The sequence below is a fragment of the Myotis yumanensis genome, unplaced genomic scaffold (assembly GCF_028538775.1).
Source record: "Myotis yumanensis isolate MYYU_CA2020_CCGP unplaced genomic scaffold, mMyoYum1.0.hap1 SCAF_8, whole genome shotgun sequence".
Taxonomy (NCBI): domain Eukaryota; kingdom Metazoa; phylum Chordata; class Mammalia; order Chiroptera; family Vespertilionidae; genus Myotis; species Myotis yumanensis.
Window position 1 is genome coordinate 34201645 of NW_027223759.1, and position 23572 is coordinate 34225216.

Here is a 23572-nt window from a genome sequence, read left to right on the forward strand (position 1 = left end):
TGTGACTGGGACACCCTTAGGACCAATTAGCATATTACCTCTTTATCTATACAGTGGGGCCTTGACTTACGAGTTTAATTCGTTCCGTGACGGAGCTCGTAACTCAAATTACTCGTATGTCAAATCAAAAGTGAACGAGTGAGACACGTGATGCTGAGCTGAGGTTGTGGCGTTCACTGTGACGTTCACTGCGCCAACTAGCGGTGGGGTATCTGAAGCTGGCTCGTAACCCGAATTTTAGCTCGCAACTCAAAGCAAAATATCGGCCGAGAGACGGCTCGTGTCTCGAAAAACTCGTTAGTCGGGACACTCGTAAGTCAAGGCCCCACTGTATATAGATTTTTAGAGAGAGAGGAAGGGAGGGGGAGAGATGGAGAGAGAGAAACATCGATTGGTTGCCTCCTGCATGCACTCCGACCAGGGCTAGGGCTCCAGCCTGCAACTGAGGTATGTGCTCTTGACTGGAATCGAACCTGGGACCCTTCAGTCTTTGGGCTAATGCTCTATCCACTGAGCCAAACCCCCAGGGCTCGCTGCCACCTTTACAGAGGACATTGTTGCAGGGTAGGGACATGCAGGTCTTCCTGCAATGACAGACTGATGGTCACTGGACCAACCGTCCTGACCGGGACAGGGCATCTCCACAGCTGAGGACTCAGGGTGCTGCTGGGGACCCCTGGTGCAGTTCCATGGGGGTGCCACCTGCCTGGTCCCCCATGAATGGGGAAGTCTGTAGGTGCTCAGAACCCAGATTTTCTCAGTTGAATTTGTTGCCAGACAGTTTGCTTCCTAATGAAATCCCGAAGTGTTGTCTGTGCCTGTGGGAGTGTGTGTGCGGTCAGAGTCAGACTCCCTGCTGACGTCGGGCAAATAAGATCACACATGCAGCACAACCATCCACAAATGCAGCTGCGAAATGTGGTTAAGACACCGTCTGTCCACTTTCCATTCTCCCTTTTCATTATATTAAAGGGACCATAATCTCATGATCCACGCACCCACTAGGACCCTGGAGGCGTTGGGTGGGGGAGGCGGGTTTTACCTCCCCTGATGAACAATGAGTAAGTGAATCTACATCGACTGAGCATGCAGACTGGACACACTCATCTCCTCCCGTGGTCCCTAATCACCCAGGTTGCGGGCTCGGTGGTAGGGCCTGGGGGACAAGAGGTAGGGCCTCTGGGGAGGTACAGAGACGGTATCAGGCTGAGAAAAGGCTCTTGGGAGGCCTGCCGTTCTGAGTCAAGCCCAGGCTGTAGACCCACTACCCTACCTCACTGATGCCAAGACACATTCCCCCATCTCTACCCTGGGAGCTCGTCACAGGGAGTGTGGTAAGAAAGGCATGTGTGGGAGTGTGATGGGCAATATTATTGCTTTCCCAATAGAGCATCAAACAACTGCACGGTCTGGGATTTGATGGAATATGGCATGCTGCTCGACCAAGCCGCTCAGCCCCCGTGCCTCAGGGTCCTGGTTATGAAAAGGGTTACAATGCCCAAGTCAGCCCACCCTTGTAGATATTAAGTGAGAAGGTCGTGCCTGTTAACTATTGCTGGTAACAAATTACACAAACGTATCAGCTTAAAACAACACACATTCAGTGTCTCGCTGTGGCCAGCTGTCCAGGCTTCATTATGTCCTCAGCACAGGGTCTCAAGGCTGAAACCAGTGTCAGCAGGGCTGGCGCACCGCCCCCCCCCCACCCCCCCTGCGCCCGGGCCACAAGCTCATTCAGATTGTCAGCGGAACTCACACGGCTGCCCACAGCAGGTGCAGACGTGGCTCCTGCACATGTGACTTTCCCGTGCAGTGTTGTATGCGAGGTGCTCTCCACGTGAGGGCCAACCCTGAGGGCTCCGCCTTCACCCATCTCCAGGTGGCTCTGTGGGGGCCGGTACTTTTTGGTGAAGAGGTGGAGATAGTGAGCTTTCCCCACCTGGGGCCCAGGATCAGCATTTCCAGCCACACCCCAGGTAACCCATGCCCCTAGCATCTGCCCATCACTGTTCTGGCAAAAAACAGCCCATGGTGACCAGTGTGGAAAGACTTCCTAAAGTCACCTCCACTCCTGGAAACTTCTGGGACCCACACGCCACACACGTGGAGCTCGGTGTGGTGCAATTACAGGGCATTTGCGTTGGCACCGTGGCTTTCGCACCATCTGGGCTGTGGTGAGCGCCGGGCCACCTCTGTGTCCTGAAGTTCCTTGCTGGAACTTACTCTGGTTGAAGGGTCTCAGCCCCATAACGTCAAGAATATAATCACGTCTACAGTTGCTCCAATCTCTCATTTTTGCAGTGGAAACATGTCCATTGGCTTTCAGTCTCTCACCCCAAACAATCCAAACCCACTGTCCCTCCCCAGGGGCGAGCGTCATCAGGAACGAGCAGCTCCCCTCGCAGTGCCTGGCCGACGTGGACACCTCGGATGAAGAGAGCATGCAGGCCCACAGGGCAGCCTCCCACCTCTCCACTCAGAGCGGCCGGACCTCACCTGCGAGCCAGGTACGGGGCGTGGGAAGACTCCTGGCAGCTTCTTTGAGGGGAGCCCTTTCATTTTAAAACCAAGTCATATCAGAGAAATCACAGCGTTCCATACTTTAAAGCTATAAGATTGCACAAGCCTACTTAACAGAGAGGAGTGATGTCATCAAAACACATGTGTGTGCTCCCATGGTGGAGGGGTTACTGGAAACCCTGCCCACCACCCCAACTTGGGCAGTCACCCCCAGTCACCCTCCCCAACCCCAGCCACCACCCACCCGCCTTGCGTCTCTGTGGATTTGCCTGTCCTGGATCACTCATCCAAAATGACTCTGGAATCATACAACGCAGGACCCTTTGTGACTGGCTGCCTGCTGTTTCTGAGGTTCATTCACATCGTAGCAAGGGTCAGAACTTAATTCCTTTAAGAAAATTCAACTTAGCCCTCGCTGGTTTGACTCAGTGTCTAGAGCAGTGATGGCGAACCTATGACACGCGTGTCAGAGGTGACACACGAATTCATTTTTTTGGTTGATCTTTCTTTGTTAAATGGTATTTAAATATATAAAATAAATATTAAAAATATAAGTCTTTGTTTTACTATGGCTGCAAATATCAAAAAATTTCTATATGTGACACGGCACCAGAGTTAAATTAGGGTTTTTCAAAATGCTGACACACCGAGCTCAAAAGGTTCGCCATCACTGGTCTAGAGCGTCACCTGTGGACCAAAGGGTCCCAGGTTAGATTCCAGTCAAGGGCACGCGTGCCTTGGTTGCAGGCTCCTTCCCAGGGCATGTGCAGGAGGCAACCGATCATGTGTTTCTCTCACATCGGTGTTTCTCTCTGTCTTTCCCTCTGCCTTCCACTCTCTCTAAAAGATCAATAGAAAAATATCCTCGGGTGAGGATTAACCAAAAAAAAGAAAAGAAAAGAAAATTCAACTTAAAGTACTTAAGTCCTAAGTTAGTGAGAATGGCTCACATAGAAACACTGATTTATGACATAGCTCATCACAAGATTCCTTTGGGTACCACAGGTTCTTTTCACTGAAATTAAATCACAAGCCCGTTTACAGTCAACTGATTAGAACAGGCAAGTACATTTTATTGGGGGAAAGGCAATCCTGTTTTAGACGAGAACATCGTGACCTACCAGGTTGATTCCGACTCGCCAGAGTCTCTGATGGGGCCCTGACTCCTATGGATAAAATTGCAGGATTGGGGCCATTTTGTAACTGATGACTCTTGAAGCATGGAACCCAGACGGGGTGCATGGGCCCTGCTCTGGATGGAGAATCCTGAGCCATAGCTGCCCCGAGGCTGGTCTCTCGCACATCTGCAGGAGCCTGGGTTAGTGCAGGCCCAGCTTCCTCTGCACGCTGGTGCCTGGCACAGAGCCTCCCCTGAGGCCCCTCCTGGGAGATCTGGAGGGTGCATTTGTGGAGCTCCCCTCCTGGGGACCCATAGGCCAAGCTCTGGGCTGTCATGTGGTGAGGCTGGTCATTTGTTCAGCAGGATAGAGTCCTCCCCTGGGACAGAGACCTCTCCCCAGGATAGAGACCTTCCCCAGGAAAGAGACCTTCTCCCCAGAATAGACTCCCCCAGAGCAGAGACCTCCCTCCAGGATAGAGCAGTCTTTCCAACCCCAAGACTCACAGACATGGCCTGAGTTCTCCAGAGCAATGTTTTATTGGGGCAAATCTGAATGGTCCTCCTGTGATCGGTCACCTGTCTCTGCTTTGTACCCATGGTTAGGACTTTCTGGGTGAGGAACATTCAGGAAAGACTCCCAAGAGGAGGCCAGAGATGGCACAGCATGCCGCATGAAGGACACTTCCACGGGGCTGAGGTGGCGGGGGCAGGAAGTGGAAGTGGAGCCCCAGCACTTAACCCTCACCACAGTGGGGAGTGAGCCCCCCGCTCCCGAGAGCCGGCCCCGGGACATTGAAGCCGTGCTCAGGCTGCAGACAAGGACTCGGTTTCCCCGCAGGAGCCTCGCCAGTCCCAAATTATGGCTGTTCCTTTTAAGCGTGGCCGGTGTCTGTGTTGTGCTTGCAAGTTATAAATGTTGGTTTTGTTGCCCACAAGCTGAAGGCACCCGTTCATACTTGACGTCCGTACGAGTCTAGTAACATGATGACCCTGACAGTTGGGGCTCACACAGGGGAAGACGCCACCGCCAAAGCCGTGGCCATTTGGGGGGCCGAGAGGGAAGGCTCAGCAGCTGCATGGAGGTGGCTCCTGGTACCTGAGAAGCAGGTGTTGCACGGGCGTGTCTGATGGCCCCAGTGGCTCTCAGTACCAGGTAGAAACCCGGGGCTGTTCTATCTGTGGTGGGCATGCTGTCCCGGAGGCCTCCCCTCCCCTGAGAGGCCTGGGTGCCAACCTGGCCTTGCTCAGAGCGCCACGCCAACCCCCTAGCTCCTTTGCCGGCCTATTGCCTTTCCTTTGTGCTACCCCCACTTCCTGCTCACCTCCACCAACCACAGGTGAGAATGGTCCCAGTTGTCATCGTGGGAAGTTTATCTTTCTTAAGTGACATCTCACAATGACACTCCTGGCACTGGTGGGTCTGGCCCCTCCTCTCCAGGCCTGAAGTGGCAGCCAAGCGTCCTGACTCCTCAGGGCCACAAGGCTGTCTGCTGGGCTCTCTGCTCCGAGGTATTGACCGCTGTCTCTTTAGACTCTGAGTGCAACCAGAGGTGGGCTCAGTTACCAGGGCCACTCCAGGCCACTCCAGAGCGAAACCCTCGAGGTGACATTTCTCAGCTTCGCTCTTCCGCGGGCGGCTCTGCCCGCTCAGGGCTCTCGGTGCTGTGACGACCAAACTAATTACCTCCCGAACAATGCAGAGGACCTTTCCACCGGAAGGGCCATTGCCCTCTGCTAAACCCAGGTGAGCCTCGAGAGAGATAATGGCAGGAAGGCTGCGTCCGCTGGGCCTGGAGAAAACGGAACAAGCATTGATTTTCTCATGTCCCCGTCTGGGAGCTAATAGCTTCTGGCGACTCAAGAGCCTGGTGATTCAAGGGATGAGGAAGCTGTATGTTCAGTCACTTGAAGTTGTCTCCTGGCCCATCAGTGACCCGCAGCTCCTGCCAGATAATGAGTTTTCGTTTGATCGGCCTGGCCTCGTTAGTTCACGCCTCCCTGTGCTGCTCGGGACAGGAGCTGCCCCCGGGAACGATCCCCGTCGGCCTTTCAGGTCCAGCTCCCTAGCCTGGGTGAACCTGTCACCCCTCCTGCCTTGTTCATCTCCCCAGGGTGCTCTCCCAGCTTTTTCTGGGTGTCCCAGAGGAAGTGGAGCCCAGTGGAGCCCTTGGTGTGGGAAGATGGGTGTCTTGGTCACCCTCCCCGGGTCATGGCCTGGGTGACGGCCTCAGGGTTCCATCCACGGTTTGGGAGTTTGGTGCTTCCCAGGGGGCGGGTGCTGGGTCTTGCTGGTGGGAGTGGGCTGTGTCCTGGCCACTGTTTCTGTTCCTCGGCTGCAGAGTTTTGGAATGAGTAAGCGCACGTCAGCAGTGGAATGTCTGCTGACCCACCTGGAGATAGGGCCCCGGAGCCCCTTTGTTAAAGGCGGTTTTGTTGTTAACAAAAGGGCCCGGAAGCCCCTTTGTTAAAAGCACAAACTAAGAAAATAATTAGTAAAGACCTATGCACCCCTCGTTCACTGCAACGTTATTTAGAATAGGCAAGATATGGAAGCAACTCAGGTGCCCAGCAGTGGATGAGAGAATAAAGAACAGGTGATACATATATACAATAGGAAATGACTCAGCTGAAAAAAAAAAGAATGAAATCTTGCAATTTATGACAACACGGACGGACGTAGAGGGCATGATGCTGAGTGAAATAAGTAGTACAGAAAGCGTTGGCCAGTGTGGTTCCGTTGGTTAGCCATCGTCCAGTGCACAGAAGGGTTGCGGGTTCAATTCCCAGTCAGGGCACATGCCTGGGTTTCGGGCTTGATCCCCAGTAAGGGGTGTGCGGGAGGCAGATGATACCATGTCATTTCTCACATTGATGTTTCTCTCTCTTCCTCTCCCTTCCTCTCTCTCTGAAAATCAGTAAAAATATTTTTTTTTTAAATAAGTCGTACTGACACCTGGTCTATGTGCTCAATGTCTAGAGTGGCAGCCCACATACCAAGGAGTCTCAGCTTCAATTCCTGGTCAAGGGATGCAGGTTTGATCCCTGGTCCTACTCTGGGCATGTGAAGGGGGCAATCAGTCCATGTATCTCTCTCTCATGTAGCTATTTCTCTCTCTCGCTCTCTCTCTCACTCCCTCTCCCCCCGCCCCCATCTCTCCCACCTTTCCACTCTCTCAAAAAGCAATGGAAAAAAATAGCCTTGGGTGAGAATTAACAAAACAATAATAATAAGTCATACAGAGAAAGACAAATACCACATGATTTCACTTATATGTGGAATCTATAAAAAGAAAACAATGAACAAAATAAAACAGAAACAAACTGATACAGAGAACAAAGAGATGGTTGCCAGCGGGGAGGGGAGTGAGGGGCTGAGCAGAAAAGGGGGAGAGTAAGAGGTACAACTCTCAGCTATAACATAAGTCTTGGGGTGTCATGTATAGGATAGGGAGCAGAGCCAGTAGCAGCCTCCACACCACGCACGCTGACAGATGTGCTAGCCCCATTGTGGGGATGGCTTTGTCAGGTGTATTCATGGAAAATCGCTCTGCTGTCCACAGGGAACTAATACAATATGGCATGTAAACTACAATTACAAATAAATGTATAATAGATAAATGGTGGGTCTTCAATGGCCTGGTGGCATCAGGATCACCAGGAGCGGCCGGGACTGGGCCCAGCACAGGGACTTGGGCAAGCTCACCTGGAGAGTGGACGGAGACACGGCTCAGCGGGAGCCTCAGGTGTGCTCGGGGGTGCGACCCCTCCCAGAGCCCTGCCTCTAAGTACGCTGCGCACAGATGCCCACTGAGCCAGACCCGCTCGCTGCTCATTTCAGGGTCCCGGTGCCAGCGAGCCCACGGAGGCGGACGTGGAGGAGGAGACCCTGAAGAGAAAGCTGGAGGAGCTGACCAGCAATGTCAGTGACCAGGGGGCCTCGTCCGAGGAGGAAGGCAAGGACAAAGGGGCGGAGCTGGACAGGAGCACTTCCTTGGAGGACCTCCCCCGGATGACCCCAGAGGTAAGGCCGCCCCCCTCAGTCTCCACAGGACACGGGCAGAGGTAGGGCCAGGGGTCAACAGTCTGTAGCCAACCCAGCAGCCCAGCCCAGGGCAGACAGCTGACCCCTGGAGGTCAGTGAGGGAGCCCGACAAGGGCCGCACAGTGCCCAGCCCCTGGCTGACCGTCTGCCCGCCCAGCTCCAGGAGTGAAGAGAAAAGAGGATGGTAGGATGAGGTCCTTGTTGGTGAAGCCTGCAGTCTCTCCTGTCCTAGGTGTGCATGTCTTCAGGCCAAACACACAGATGGGAAAAGAGCCCCCCCGACCCCCAAGGCCCCATGCAGACCGCCAGGACCCCGGACGAGGCGCTGTCGCAGCTGGAGGACAGGGTGGCCGTGACGGCCTCTGAGGTTCAGCAGACGGAGAGCGAGGTAGCCCACAGCCTCGGGAGCAGATGGCTCCCCTAGACAGACAGCGGTGGGGCCCTGACGGTGTGACAGGAGGGGAGGGGCTCCCCAGCGGCTCACGCAGAAGAGCACCTTCAGCTTCAGAACAGGAGCTTGGGGGTCCCTGTGGGAATCGCACCCCACCCCCCTCGCCTCACCCCTGTCCCTTCCCCTTTGCTGTAGAGAGGGGCAGGCGGGGTTTGTAGCCACTAGAGGAAGATGCAGGCACTCCCCCTGCCCCACCTCATGGAGGGGCTTCTCTAGGAGCAGTTAAGATGTTAGGACAGCCCAGGGCTCAGGACCACATTCTGGCCCAAGGAGCCTGGGCCCAGAGCTTCGGTGTAAGGGCGGAGTTGTCAGTGGTGACAAAGGTCAGAGGACAGAGCAGGCCTCCCAGGGACAGTCACAGTGACTGGGCCCTGCTCAGCCCTCCCCCCAGGGACCCACAGAGAAGAGAGGGCCTGTCCCTCAGACTCTGCTCCCAGCTGGGGGTGACCCAGCCCCTCCCCGACACCCATGGCACCTGCATGGAATGGGACCCCAGAAAGTACATCTGGGTGGGAAACACAGTAAAATCTTAAGGAGAAAACAGTAAAATTGGTGAATGAGGGCAGCTGGTCTTCCAGGGCTGTGACCGGAGGTGGGACTCCTGAGTGACATCTGTCTGTTTCCACTGATCCTCTAGGTGTCAGAAATCGAGGCCAGGATCGCAGCCTTGCGGGCTGCAGGGCTCACAGTGAGGCCCTCAGGGAAGCCCCGGAGGAGATCTAAGCTCCCGGTGAGTGGAGGCTGCAGTGCCCGGGGCCTGGGAGCCCGGACTCCTGGCCAGGCCCACAGGGCCACCCCAGGGCGTGAAACTGAGAGCCCCGGGCCAGACATCTCCCCCTCCTTGAACTGCTGCCTCAGTGTCCTAACAGCCATCGTGAGCTGTGCCCTGTGGGAGCTCTTTTTCATTTATTACTTGTTTTCTAACTCGAGAAAGTGCTTTATGAGGGACCCTCAGCTCCCATGAGGATTTGAAAGACACCAGGGGCACAGTTCAGAGTGCAGAGGAAGCACCTGAAGGAGGACACCTGTGTTGGCATCTTAACACACTGCCACTGACATGGTGTGCCTAGAACAGGGGGTGGGGAGGGCAGCAGGGCCCCCCACGACATCTCTCCTGGGTCAGGTCGGGGATGTTCAGGCAAAATCACATGGTGAGGACACCTGGCCGAGAATGAAAGATGTTCCTGGGAGAGTCCCGGACGGGACTGCCAGGTAAAACACAGGATGCTGGTTAAAGCTCAATGTCACATGTACGATGAATCATCTTCCCGTGTAAGTGTGGCCTGTGCATACTGGGACATGCACTAAGAAATGACCTGCTGTTTCTCTGGAATTCAGAGCAGACTGGGCGTTCTGTATTTTAATTTGCTAAACCTGGCCGTGCCCCAGTCCCAGCGCACCGAGTGGCCTGTCTGGCAGAGCCAGCGTGCCTCCCCCGCATTCCTGAGCGAGTGCTGAAAGAGAACGCCGCCCCGTGTCCAGCTGGCCCCGTGGCTGGAAGGGACACAGGGCAGCGATCATGGACAGGCTTCTTCCTTGTTCTCCAGGTATTTCTGCCCCGACTTGCTGGGAAATTGGGCCAGAGTCCCGAGGACCCACCTGCAGACCCTGCCGATGGGGCCGAGGTGCGTGCTTCCCTCCCACTCCTAAAGGCCAGACTAAGAGTGAAAAGTGGACCCCTCTTCTCCAGAGCATGGCAGGTCCAGGGGTGGTGGAGAACTGGCAAGCCTCGCAGGCTGGTGGCCTCAGACGCACTGAGCCGAGGGTGGGTGCGGGAGGAGCCCTCACAGCCTCGCCTCCCGATGTCGGCAGCTCCCCCAAGCAAAGCACCTTTTATATTCTGGCACTGGGTGCTTACATGATTGACAGCATGCATTTTAATATGGTAAACGGTTCAAATACTGCCTAAGAGCAGAAGCAGTCCACCCGGTTACTTAGAATCTGGAAGAATGACAGGTCCCAAGTTGGCTCCCAGTGTTTCTAAGTTCCAGTCGAGTGAAGCCCAGAGATATCTCCTTCCTTCCAGGTGATGGCGGGGCCCTACCTTCTGAGGAGGAAGTTCAGCAATTCCCCTGAAAGTCAAGGTAAGAGTCGCCTGCGTCCCTCCTCCCTGCAGGCAGGGATGGGCTCTGGGGCGTGGAAGCAGAGCTCTGAATTTCCACATCATCCGTGGGACGCAGCAGCTCACGCCCTGCACCTGCAGGACCCTCTGTTGTGATGGATTTCACAACCAAGGCCCTGAGGAGGGACCCTCTCCTGAGGATGAGTCCCACCCCCTCAGGCCGCTGTCACATCACAAAAGTAAAGAAAAGGAGTGGCGGGCCGCACACCAGTGCAAGGACCTTTCTGTTGTTTTGCCCCCGGTGAACATTTCCGGGCCCAGGGAGGTAGGGTTTTCGTGCCTGCTCCAAAGAGAGCGCTCCTTGGCACAGTTGCTAAGATGTGGGTGCTTTGCTGAAACTATTGAATGCAGAGAAAACTTCTCCGAGGGGGAAATGTCCATTTTTCTGCTACTTGGTTCATTTCTTGGGAGGCAATGACACTTGTTTGGGGTGAGTGTGTGATTAATAAGCCCACCCCCGTGTTTTCCCCAAAGGCAAAGATGACGAGTCCTTTGATCGGAAATCTGTGTACCGCGGCTCCCTGACACAGAGAAACCCCAACAGCAGGAGGGGCACCGCCCACCACAGCTTTTCGGTAAGGATTCATCTGGTTCTCGGAGGTGTCTTCGAAATTCTGTGGCCTGGCGGGTTACTTACTGGTAATAAGTCCTCGGAGTGAAGAAAATTAGGATAAAGTAACATGTAAACTTGGCAAAAGATTTAAACAAAAATCTTATATGTGCATGTGTGTACATACTCATCTGTGCATGCTTATGTGTGCATCTGTATGCATACCCATCTGCACATGCTTATGTGTGCATGTGTGTGCATACCCATCTATGCATGCTTATTGTGCATGTGTGTTTGTGCATTGCAGAAACCTGTAATGACCCATCAGCCCTAAGCAGGAGAGGTTCTTGGGAACAGGACAGAGCAACAGAGCAGCCCGCCTTGCTTTCCCTCCCCCACAGCCAGGATGTCCCCCCATCGGCCCTGCACTCTCCATTCTACACCATCCAGTGGAGAAACAGGAAGACACACCGTCGGTGATGGAACCCCACCTGTGAAATGACTATGGTCCTCAGACCTGCAGCTGCTCACCCCCATTCATTGACAACTTCCCAGGCCACCGGGCCAGCCTGTTCTGATCCGTGAGAGACATCTAAGCTACATCTTTCCTTCAGGACAATGTTGTTTAAATTTTTTGAAGGACACACAGAAAACCTATTCAGCAAGAACTTTCACCCCGTTCACTGCTGCCTTTCTTATGTCGATTTCATGAATGGAACAGAAAGGAATGACAATGTGCATGAGAGTGTGGGCCAGGCCGGTGTGTGTGTATTCTGTGTGGCTGTAATTGGAGAAGGAAATTGGGCATCAATACAAGGAAGGAACTGAACCCATGATCAGCTGAATAATGAGAGAGGAATAGAGCCCCTGACACCCCGCCCCCCATATATACCTATTCTGCAAGTTCATCTGTGGGTCACAGACTGGGAGACATTACCCTCTGGTCAAGGGCAGAGCATACACATGGTAGGAGTGGCATATGATCAGTGCCCAGACACAGACCTAGAGGACCTGTGGGGAGAGGCGGTGATGGCAATGTACATGGGGCAGCAGCCTGGGGCCCAGAGGGCCAGGACCAATGAGTGGTGCCCGCCGGCCTCTTGCCATAAGCTCCATAGATGAGCCCTAAGTCCACCATCTCAGACAGGCTAGGATTCAGGGCTACATCTGGGTGTCTGTGTGGCTCTTTCAGTTGTAAGAGGAGCCCGCTGTGAGCCTCCAGAGCTGCCTTTGAGCACAGAAACTAACCATATCGCCCCATCCCAAGCCTGGCTGTGGTTTTGTAGGTTCCCTGGTTTATTTAAACCTCAGATCAAATTTAAGCCTGTTTTGAAGAGGAGGACATGGAGCCCTTGGTGCGAGGCAGTGCCCTGGAGCTGCTGCTGTGATTTCTATACTCTTGCAGTGATGTTGGGTGAGCTTCAACCTGGCAATCTCAATGGGTGTCTTGTCCAGTTCACATGGTACCCAAAAGAGGAAGATGGAGAAGTGATGCCCAAGGGCCTTTGATGATGAGACTTCTGACCTGACTGTGGGCAAGCCCCACCCACAGCTGCACAGATTCCACCCTGAGCCATTGTCAGGTCACCTCAGGGGTTGCGTCCAGGACAGTGCCCGGTGCAAAGGCAGCCTCCAGGGGACGGAATGAGCCAGCCTCGGGCTATGCTGGGATTGGTGGAAAAGGTGGACCTGTGGCCCCTTCTCAGAACGGAGGCTGGTTAGAGGGTGTTGCTCCTAAGTCAATGCTACAAATGATTAAAAGGTTCTTGTAAGTGGAAGGGAGGCCAGTTTTTTATGGACATCCGTCCTTATTCACAAAGTAAACTAAAGTCAAAGTGAGCTCCTAGGAGTCAAAGAAGAGGCAGTTCTGGCTGCCCTCCATGTCCCTCCATGTTCCTACAACAGGACAGGGGGTGCTGTGCCCCAGAACCTGCTCACGGCCACCTGTGCTCTGTTCACACTGTGTTTGGTCCATGACCCAGGTCTCCCTAAGGAGCTACTAATGCACAGAGCAGTCACATGGTCATCCCTCCAGCTCCTCCAACACCTGCCGCCACGGAACTCATCCATTCTCCCATCCACACAGCTCCCATCCGAGCCACCCAGCCCTGGAGCCAGAAACCCCAGGCCCCACACCCCAACCCTGCCCCTCCCGCCCCTCATCAGACCACACTCTATCCTCTGCATCTCCCAGACCACTCCAGACTTCTCGACGCCCCTCAGTCACCTCATGACTTTTTCCAACAGGAAAAATCTCTTGCTTTCCTGGGATAAACCTTACTTGGTCAAGATAATTAGGTTTTTAGTACATTGCTGAATTTATTTCTTTAATATTTTATTTAAAGGGGGTGGGGGAGGTAGAAGAGGATAAAGAGAATAAATGGTGATAGAAGAAAAAATATTTTATTTAGGGTTTTTTTTCCTCAACTGATACCTTTCATTTTCCATCTCCCACTGCCTACAGACACCCACTGGTGAAGGCCCAAAGTGGTAGGGCACCAATGCCACTCTGTGACAAAGCTACTTTGCTGAAAGGGGTTTACTGTCCCCCCTACACACACAGGCACACGTGTATGTACACACAGGCTTATGTGTGCCCACACACTTGTACTGGCACACGTGCTCCCATGGTGATGCCCAGGCAGCTGCCTCCAGGTGGCCCTGACTGCGCACACAATTGTGGGGACCACCCAGAGGGCCCGTTTCCAAGACAGGAGCACATCTCCGGACAGCGGCCCTTCGCCACGATTCGTAAGAAACACTGCTGAGACACTCCAGTTCTGATGGAATCCACCCCCGATGACCTCACCTTGCAGCCACCATCACAGCCCTGCACCCACCCTCCACTGCCCAGCCCCCAGTCACTTGCCCCCTCACCAGTGCTCACAGACCCCAGATCCGCAGGGAGCCTGCTGGCCACCAGGAATGGGCAGCCAATTCCCGGAGGGGAAGGTACAGCCCTGAAGAATTTCCGAGAAGTGATGGTCACATGACATGTCCTATCACAAGCCTACATGCCTGAGGGGGCCACCCAGGTCTCCTCCCCCAGGACAGGCTCCCTGACACTGCCCTCAACAGCACTTAGTGACCTTTGACATAATCTAATTATTCAGAACACAAATGAGTTAGGTGTCTAGGTCCACGTTAAATGGTAGGATATTGTCAGTTATTTCAACTCGAGGACGTAACTGTTAAATGAAAAGAATGAGACTCAAAAACATATAAATATGATGAACTGACCCAGAAAAGATGTGGGAAACCAATAGCAGGAAGCACATCGCCTGTGAAAACGATCCGCTTCTTTGACTTTTATTGTGCTTTCTTTCTGTGTGTGTTTTTCTATTTTTCTACATGTGTTCATTTCTTTCCAGAGGTGTATAAATTGCTTTTACAATAAAATTCAACATATTTGTTTCCTGATATTAATAAACTTGCTCATTGAAAACATTAATGATGAAGACTTGTAAAAGCCTAGAGAGGAACCGATCTTAAGCAATGGAATGGACGAGAGTAGTTTGTGTATGAGAATGTCACCATGGAAAGCCACAGACTGAGGAGGCTCGTGGAGACGTAACACGGTCGTGTCCGGCGTGGCGACTTCTCCTCTCACCATGTGTCCGGCATGGCGACTTCTCCGTTCACCATGATTTGGAGGAGGTGAAGGAGTGGCCGCACGGTCGCCTTTCTGTGTGGGAGGCAGTGGCTCACGCGCTACCCAGACTGTTGGCACTTGACTTTGCCGTGTCCCCAAGGCCGGCGTGAAGAAGGAAGGCTAATGTGTTTTAAAACCACTTGGCCCAAATGAAATTATATAACCCAGGAAGGGACAAATCACATCGCTGATGAGAGTTTAAAAAAAAATAGAGGAAAAGAGAATAGACAAAGACTCTGACGTCCCCTTGTGAGGGGGGCGGGGACCAGGGGGACAGGGGGGCGTCAGGGGGCTGGGCTGCTTCCTCCGGGGGCTATAAAAGGGGTAGGCTGGCTCCTGCTGAGTCACACTCAGGACACTGGCCACGCTCGACACCATCATGGGGAACAGCGGTGAGTAGCCCAGGGGACTGTCACTCTGCAAATCTCCCTCTGGGTCCGGGCTCTACGAAGGCCATGCTGGCTCTTCCGGCAGCGAGGCTGGCTAGCACTGGGTGGGAGAGGCAGGAACAGGCAGGGGCAGCCACCCCACGGTTTATGTGTCTGAGGGAGGGCCACTCCTGCCTGCCCAGGGCCCCTAGGACTCAAGTGCTGTCCATGGTGAAGGCAAAGGGGGGAGGCCACCCCTGCACCCCACTGAGAATGCAGACAAGGAATCCCCCTGGGGATCAGGAGCCAGGCGCTGCTAACATTCTCCTGAGGTGCCCTCCATCCAGCATGAACCCCAGCCCCTGGGGAGGAGAAAGCAGCATCTCTTTACACTCTGTTCTCAGGGTGGCACCTCCATTTCCTGGTCGGGGTCCCCCACCCCCTGTGTGACACCCAAAAAAGAAAAGGGTGGCATTTTAAATCACCCAGGTGGACAGCACCTTCTGAGTGGCTCAGGGACAGGCTGGAAAGTCAAGGTGGGCAGAGGGGTCCTCCCTGAGACAGACAGGGTGGGGAACCTGACAGAGGACCCAGGAATTGCTGGACGGACCAGTTCAGGCAGGTCACTGCCTCCACCCACAGGACAAAATGCATTATCTGGCCCCTCTGCTGCCTGCAGTGCCCCTGTCTGTAGGGGGATGCCCTGCGGCTGGCGGCAGGTCCCAGGGGTCATGGAGACGGGGGTGTTCTTGGTACGGACATAGGACGCTGACCCTCCTACAATGCCCAGCTATCTACTCACATCCCCCAATGGGCCTGGGGGCAGGACTGGACAGGCGGCAGGAGGGAAAGAACCCTGCACTGGGGTCCCAGCCCCTGAGCCTGGTCCATGCCTAGTCCCCAACTCCCCGCATTGACTCAGGCTGGGCTCCCTCCACCCCTGCAGCTCCTCTGGGCTCCTCCGGGAAGCTCCTCACAAACCTCACCTCTACCCTCCCTGCCCAGGCCTGGTGCACAGCACACAGCCATGCAGAGGCCTCCCACACCCCCCGCTCCCTCACACAGACAGACTGATAGATCGAGCTGTTCCAGACAGCCTGCCTCTCTGCACCCACAGCTTACACACCTCCCGGTTCCTTCTGATGACACAGGGTCAGTGCCCCCATGACGGAGCCACAGAGGCTGACACACATGACCACCTCATTGAACACTCATTGTGCAGAAGACAGAATAGGGTCCTGCGGAGGCACGGGGCTGTGCCAGGCGGTCTGCCACTTCTGTGTTCATGCCCACCCAGCACGGAGCAGAGAATTCACACACACACTCCCAGGAACACACATCCTCCCACATGTACACACAAGCTCATGCCTGCACATACCCCTCACATACCTGTGCGCACACACTCTCTCACGCACACACGGCACTCACATTCCCTAAGGCTCCCAGCTTTGTACACAGGCGCCCTCACACGTGTTTAACGTTGCTCCTGCCTCCTCTGCCCCAGGCCGAGCCCTCCCGTGTGGGATCCCACCTCGAGCGGGGCCTCGGCGAGGAGCCAGGGGGCTGAAGGTGCTGCAGGCCTGGTTCCTGTGCCTGCTGCTGCTGGGCCTGGCCCTGCGAGGGGCAACATGTCCAGTCCACCAGCACTCCATGGAGACCCGCAGTGAGTGCCCACCCACCCAGATGTCAGCCTCCCTCACCCACCCCTGCACCCCAGAGCCACCTCCTAACCTGGGGCACGTCCTTACCAAGTGCCCAGCTCTGGGGGGTCGGCCTGTATTCAGCAGTCCTCAACCCAGAGTGGCCCTGTCACCTGCTTCCCAGGGTCCCTGTCCAGCACGCGTTCCAGGGTTCACTTCCCACCACCAGGGTGGCCGGGGCTCCTGTCTGCTTGGTCCCGTGCTGACACAGAATGGTGGGGGTGAGGAGGGGACTAGTCCTTGGTCCTGGTGTGAGTTTGAATTCCTGTTTCCCAAAGCCACCCCACACCACCCAGAAAAGGTGTCGCTGACCCTGCGGGTGCCCCTCCTTTGTGGGTGGGCCCCAGCCTGGCCTGTGAGCTCAGAGCCCCATGGGGAGCAGGCAGTTGCCCCCAACACCACCCGGCAGGGCACTGAGCATACCCGGGAACGCAGATTGTGACTGAGTCGCCTTTTCTCTCCAGCCCCGGACATCGACCCTGCCTGGTACACGGGCCGCAGAATCAGGCCTGTGGGCCGCTTCGGACGGAGGAGAGTGGCCCTGAGGAATGCCCCGGAGCTGAGCCTGTGGCACCAGCGGTCGGCTTCCCCCTGGAAGGAGGCACTGAGCCCTCCCAGGATGGGTGACAACCCAGCGCAGAAGGAGTAAGCCCGGAGCCTCCCCCCAACCCCGTCCCCCTCCGCCAGGGACGACTTTCCCTTCAATCCTAATAAAAGCAGCTGCCTCATCTACACGCGTCTGTGTGGTGACAAACCCGGAAGACACTCAGAGCCCAGTAGAGAATAAAGGAGCTGGAACCTTCTTGGTCACCTGCAGCCCCAGTGCCCTCCACTCAAGCCGCCCAAAGGTGGCTCAGGCTGCGCTCTGCTCCAGCCCAGAGGAGGGCAGCATAGCCCTTTCAGCCCCCCGCCCCTCTATCAGGCCCCGCCCCTCTATCAGGCCCCTCCCCTCTATCATCCCCACCCCTCTCTCAGCCCTGCCCCTCTCTCAAGACCCAACCCTCTCTCAGGCCCCACCCCTCTCTCAGGCCCCGCCCCTCTATCAGGCCCCGCCCTTCTATCATCCCCACCCCTCTCTCAGCCCCGCCCCTCTATCAGGCCCTGCCCCTCTATCATCCCCACCCCTCTCTCAGCCCTGCCCCTCTCTCAGGCCCCGCCCTCTCTTAGCCCTGCCCCTCTCTCAGGCCTGCCCCTCTCTCAGCCCTGCCCCTCTCAGCCCCTGCCCCTCTCTCAGGCCTGCCCCTCTCTCAGCCCCTGCCCCTCTCTCAGCCCTGCCCCTCTCAGCCCCTGCCCCTCTCTCAGGCCTGCCCCTCTCTCAGCCCTGCCCCTCTCAGCCCCTGCCCCTCTCTCAGGCCTGCCCCTCTCTCAGCACCTGCCCCTCTCTCAGCCCTGCCCCTCTCAGCCCCTGCCCCTCTCTCAGGCCTGCCCCTCTCTCAGCCCCTGCCCCTCTCTCAGCCCTGCCCCTCTCAGCCCCTGCCCCTCTCTCAGGCCTGCCCCTCTCTCAGCCCCTGCCCCTCTCTTAGCCCTGCCCCTCTCAGCCCCTGCCCTTCTCTCAGCCCCTGCCCCTCTCTCAGCCCCTGCCCCTCTCTCAGCCCTGCCCCTCTCAGCCCCTGCCCTTCTCTCAGCCCCTGCCCCTCTCTCAGGCCCCGCCCCTCCCTCAGCCCCTGCCCCTCTCTCAGGCCCCGCCCCTCCCTCAGCCCCTGCCCCTCTCTCAGGCCCCGCCCCTCCCTCAGCCCCTGCCCCTCTCTCAGGCCCCGCCCCTCCCTCAGCCCCTGCCCCTTTCTCAGGCCCCGCCCCTCTCTCAGCCCCTGCCCCTCCCTCAGCCCCTGCCCCTCTCTCAGGCCTGCCCCTCTCTCAGCCCCTGCCCCTCTCTCAGCCCCTGCCCCTCTCTCAGCCCTGCCCCTCTCAGCCCCTGCCCTTCTCTCAGCCCCTGCCCCTCTCTCAGCCCCTGCCCCTCTCTCAGCCCTGCCCCTCTCAGCCCCTGCCCTTCTCTCAGCCCCTGCCCCTCTCTCAGGCCCCGCCCCTCCCTCAGCCCCTGCCCCTCTCTCAGGCCCCGCCCCTCCCTCAGCCCCTGCCCCTCTCTCAGCCCTGCCCCTCTCAGCCCCTGCCCCTCTCTCAGCCCCTGCCCCTCTCTCAGGCCCCGCCCCTCCCTCAGCCCCTGCCCCTCTCTCAGGCCCCGCCCCTCCCTCAGCCCCTGCCCTTCTCTCAGGCCCCGCCCCTCCCTCAGCCCCTGCCCTTCTCTCAGGCCCCGCCCCTCTCTCAGCCCCTGCCCTTCTCTCAGGCCCCGCCCCTCTCTCGCCCCGCCCTCTCTCAGGCCCTCCCTTGTCCTCTTTACCTCCCTTGTTGGTACTCTGGAGGAGAAAAAGCATTATGAGTTGCTTGTTTCCAATCAGCGGCAGGGAGACCGAACCTAGATCGCTTCCTGCCCACACTGTGTCCCTTTGCTACTTGTTTCAGATCGCGTGGTGTCCCTGTCCTGCCTCAGATGTAACTGGCTTTGGGAGAGGGGAGACTCAGCCCCTTAACCTTCCTGAGCCCCAATTTCCACGTCTGAATACCCCAAGACAGTACTACCCACCTCATTTCTGAGCTCGGTGGGCACAGGTGCTGCTGCTGGCATGGATGGGTGCTCAGTGAGTGTGAACCTCACACCCCTAGGCCCCGCTTCCAATCCAGGGCTGGGGAGCAGGTTCAACCACTTATTTCCAACAGGAAGCTCTGCCTGCACCCTGCTGGCAGGGCCGCCAGAGCCCACCCTGACCACAGGACTCCTGCTCACCTAAGCTCAGTAGGACCCAGGGTCCAGGACCCAGAGCAGGACCCCAGCCCCAGCTGTCCCAGCTCCATCTGCGGAAGGTGGCCCACGGCTCACCAGCCAGTGAGAGGAGGCAGAGCTGGCCCAGACCACCCAGATGGGGCTGTGCCAGGGGCAGCAGCTGGGGGCAGGGGGGTGCTCTTCTTGTCAGGTGGAGCAGTGACAGGGTCACTGATGGTGACCTGCCCCCAAGAGGGCCTGAGGGAAGGACCTTCCCAAGGTGAATAGGATGTGGCTCAAGCCTGGCTCTGCCTCTAACCCACCAGCAGGGGCAGCACTCAGCACCTCTGGATACAGGGCTGGACACCAGACAATTGCAGGCTGTGGCCTTCTGTGATGGGCTGACCTGTATCCCCAGAGTCCGTATGTGGAAGTCCTAACCCCAGGGCCTCTTATGTGTCCTTACTTGGAAACAGGGTTATTGCCATAAATCCTTAAGATGAGGTTGTACTGGAATAAGGCAGGGGGGGGGGGGGAGGGGGGGCGGTCCCTGTGAGAGTGGGAATCGGGACACAGAGTATGGAGGCAGAGATGGTGATGTCCCACCCGCCAAGGAGCACCGAGATTGCAGGAAACCACCAGAAGCGGGGGAGGCCTGGGGCAGCTTCTCTCCGGTCCCGGGGAAACCAGCCCTGCCCTTGCCTCACCTCAGGCCTCCAGGCCCCAGACCGTGGGACATTTCTGTTGTTTGACACTTTGTTAGGGCAGCCCTGAAACTCAACGTCTTCTGTCCCTAGAGAGATGAAGATGCAGACGATTTTATGTTTCTACGTCTCCTCATTATGAAAGTTTTCAAACATATGAGAACGTTTGAAAGTGATTACAGTGACCCTCACATGCCCGTCCCTTCGCTCCCACAGTAATTACTGTGTTTACTCTCACCCCCTTCTCTCTGCCCTTGGGAAGGAAGCTGCGGACAGACGTCACGACATTCCCCCTACATAGCTCAGCACACTTCTCCCCCAGATAAGAACCATCTCGCACGTAATCACAAGATGACTAGCACCCTGCAAATTTTAATAGTTCCGTAATATCATCTAGTGTGCCATCAAAGATCCCCAAGGTTTCCAGGAAGTCTTTGTCATCTTTTTTTGTAGGCTCCAGTCTACAGCCACACTTGCAGTTTGTTATTTCTCTGTAGTGCCTGCTCTTTTTATTGGTTGTGACGTTGACTTACCGTCTTGTAGGATGGATCCACGCAGGTGATGGTTCCCTGTGGTGCTGTTATCCTGCTCTTCTGTCCCGTGTTCCCCACCCTGAGAGGTGGATTCGGTCACTCCCTGTGGGCACGGGTGCTCCCCATGCTTTCTGAGGCTTCATGTCTGATGGAGGGGCCTGGGCCACTCTGACAAATGCCAGGTCCGACTGTTTATTTGCGGAAGATCTTCCAATTATAAGGGTTTTCTGTGCAACCACAGCGGGCCCTAGCCCAGTTTCCCAAAGAGCTCAGCCCCTGTCCCTCTCCGAGCCCCCAGTAATGTGAGCACCGCTAACATTCTCGCCAGTGGCAGCAATTACATTATGGGCGGCACGTGGTGACTCTCCAACACGTTCAACACATGCTCACCAGAGTCTTCAAGAGGAGACATTTCTTGCTTTTCTTTTCAACACCTTACAGATACTTTTTAAAAATATGTTTTTATTTAATTCAGTGAGAGAGGGAGGGAGAGAGAGAGAGAGAGAGAGAGAGAGAGAGAAAGAGAGAGGAAAGAGAGAGAAACATCTATGAGAGAGAAGCATGGATTGACTGCCTCCTGCATACCCCCTACTGAGCATGGAGTCTGCAACCCAGGCATGTGCCCTGACCGGGAATCAAACATGCGGCCTCTCAGTGCATGGGGCAATGCTCAACCAACTGAGCCACATTGGCCTGGGCTGGGCCAGATAATTTTTGATTCTCAAATTGTCCTAAGTGTAGGTAGTAAATAAATTTTATAAGAAGCATAGGTCCCAGGGTCACCCTTCTGGGCAAAGGGGGCTCTTCCAGGGGAGTCAGAGGAGACACAGTCAATAGAAACAGGTCAGCAGGGTTGCTCCGAGGTGCCACTTACCAACCTCTCTGCATCTCCTACCTTCACCACGTGTGTGCGCACACACACACACACACACACACACACACACCAGCTCTGAGAGAACCCAGGTCCACACCCAGGCTAAGAAGGGTTGGAGCAGCTTCCTGGGCTGCGTGCAGTCAGTGGGCTCACAGACTGGCCTCCCGGGACCCAGTGAAGTTCTGGAACCGTTTATCCGAAGCAATGAATTCCTGCCCGCCCCATCGCCACCCTCCGCCCCCCCTTTGTGCTCCAGGACCACTGCCCGCCCCCCCCCCCCCCCCCCGCCCACTCCACAAGTTCTGGGAAGGGCTGAGCTGAGGTGGGTGAGCACTGGCACAGAGAGCCTTCCATAATTGTGTCAGCCATAGTGGAGGCTGTTTCTGGCCTTTTTCTTTAGATTTCCAGGGGTCGGGGGGGAAAAATAGTTTCTATCTTTTTGTTGGACACACATTTGTTGAGCACCTAGTGTGTGTGTCAGACACTGTACCAGGCACTGGACACCCCCGAGAAGGAAGGACAGACAGAACCTCTGCCCTCACAGCAGTCCTCCACCATGCCCGAATAGTGAGTTCACCAGGGAGGCCTCAAAGCAGAGCTGCAAACCAATTTAACGAAAGCCTCAGTTGGGCAAGGGGTGCTGCTTGCCGGGCTGCCAGGTGATCCCAATGCAGGGTTGAGTCCCACCTGCCTCTTGGGGAACAGGAGAGGGAAAGGGAAGATCACATCCCAGGTGATGGAGAACCTGGGCCCCAGACCACAACGCATCCCAGCCACTGGCGGGGGGGGGGGGGGGGGGGGGGGCTGGTGGAAATGAGTCCAAGGGCGTTTTAATAATAGATTCTAGCACAGCAATGCTAGTTTGACAAGACGGGAGTAAAATAGACATCGATGTAAGGGCATCCTACAAATGTCATCCTTACTTCCATACTTCTGTCCCATCTATCAAAGCATCAGAAATTCCTCTGAACACCTTGCATTTGGGAGTGAAGACTCGGGACCTGGGAGCAGCCTGGTTGGTCTTCACATTGCAGACGGATCACGAGAATTCTCGCGGTTTCTGTTCTAAGGCTTGTGGCCAATCACGAGAATTCTTTAAAAAAATATTAGTCTGTAAGAACATGTAATAAATAACTTCAAAATGCAATGGGTATTTAATTTTAAAGCGTTCCTTTAACATTTATGTAAAACGTTGTTTGTACTCATTCAATAGAAACTTATCTGGCCACTGGGTAAAGCTAGCAATGAAACTACTGGTCCATTAAGTGATGGTAGATCGCCATCTAGTGGCCAGGGGAGCAGAGGGAATAATCTTGTGAAAAACTGTCCAGCTTTACTACATACAGTTAGAAACTGCAACACATATTGGAATAAGTTGTCAGATTTCGCCTGTGAAATTATCTTTAAAAAACATTGTCTAAGTTATCCCTGGCCAGTGTTGCTTGGTGGTTGAGTGTCGACCCAAGAGGTCACCAAGATTACCAGTCAGGGCACATGCCCAGGTTGTGGGCTTGATCCCCCGCAATAGGCAACCAATCGATATTGTGGATGTTTCTCTCTCATCAATGTCTCTCTCTCTCTTTCTCTCTCTCTCTCTCTCTCTCTCTCTCTCTCAAAATCAATAAAAACATATTTAAAAACAAACTACCAAGGTATCAGGCCCTTTTCTTTATCTATCCCTTAGCTTTTCTCAAAGGTCATGACAAGAAAGCACCTTGGGACATCTGCTCTGATTTTGTCTAGAAAGGTCCCATGGAGTGTCCTTTAGAATAAGCACCAGGGCAGTCTGAATGGCGGGACACCTGGGCTGTTTCCATCTCCCCAGGACAGATGCTGGGTCTCCCAGGAGCCCACTCCCTGCCATTAGGATAACGCCTGCCCAGGTGTGATGATGCAGAGAGGCTCAGGCACCTGGCTGATGGGTGAGCGAGGGAGCAATAGCCAGAACTTAGGAGGGAGGCCATGACCTTTGGCAGGGACACGGCCATGCTGTGGTGACCTCTGAGATGGAGCCTAGACAATGCCAGGCCTCCATGGCGTGATCAGCCCCCTAGACAATACCAGGCCTCCATGGCATATCAGCCCCCTAGACCAGTGATGGCGAACCTTTTGAGCTCGGCGTGTCAGCATTTTGAAAAACCCTAACTTCACTCTGGTGCCGTGTCACATATACAAAATTTT

The 23572-nt window shown here is 55.5% G+C and overlaps 2 protein-coding genes across 9 annotated transcripts in view; both read left to right on the forward strand.

The window, feature by feature from the left end:
• Positions 1 to 14225, forward strand: part of MLPH (melanophilin) — a 36354-nt gene extending 22129 nt beyond the window's left edge. For 4 of the 8 annotated variants that reach the window (XM_070422472.1, XM_070422470.1, XM_070422473.1 and 1 more), the window contains 8 exons: positions 2368 to 2507; positions 7479 to 7661; positions 7915 to 8070; positions 8771 to 8863; positions 9681 to 9758; positions 10160 to 10217; positions 10730 to 10830; positions 11207 to 14225. In XM_070422472.1, coding sequence (XP_070278573.1) covers positions 2368 to 2507; positions 7479 to 7661; positions 7915 to 8070; positions 8771 to 8863; positions 9681 to 9758; positions 10160 to 10217; positions 10730 to 10830; positions 11207 to 11302 — 905 coding nt within the window. In that variant the 3' untranslated portion in view covers positions 11303 to 14225. Of the gene's footprint in view, positions 1 to 2367; positions 2508 to 7478; positions 7662 to 7914; positions 8071 to 8770; positions 8864 to 9680; positions 9759 to 10159; positions 10218 to 10729; positions 10831 to 11112 lie in introns of all 8 variants that reach the window. The other 4 variants (XM_070422474.1, XM_070422475.1, XM_070422476.1 and 1 more) reach the window with 2 other exon arrangements.
• A 611-nt stretch (positions 14226 to 14836) lies between these two features.
• PRLH (prolactin releasing hormone) lies at positions 14837 to 17152 on the forward strand. The gene is given in 4 exon segments (XM_070423252.1): positions 14837 to 14849; positions 16330 to 16488; positions 16990 to 17106; positions 17109 to 17152. Coding segments are annotated over 4 exon segments (333 nt in total).
• The last annotated feature ends 6420 nt before the right edge of the window (positions 17153 to 23572 follow it).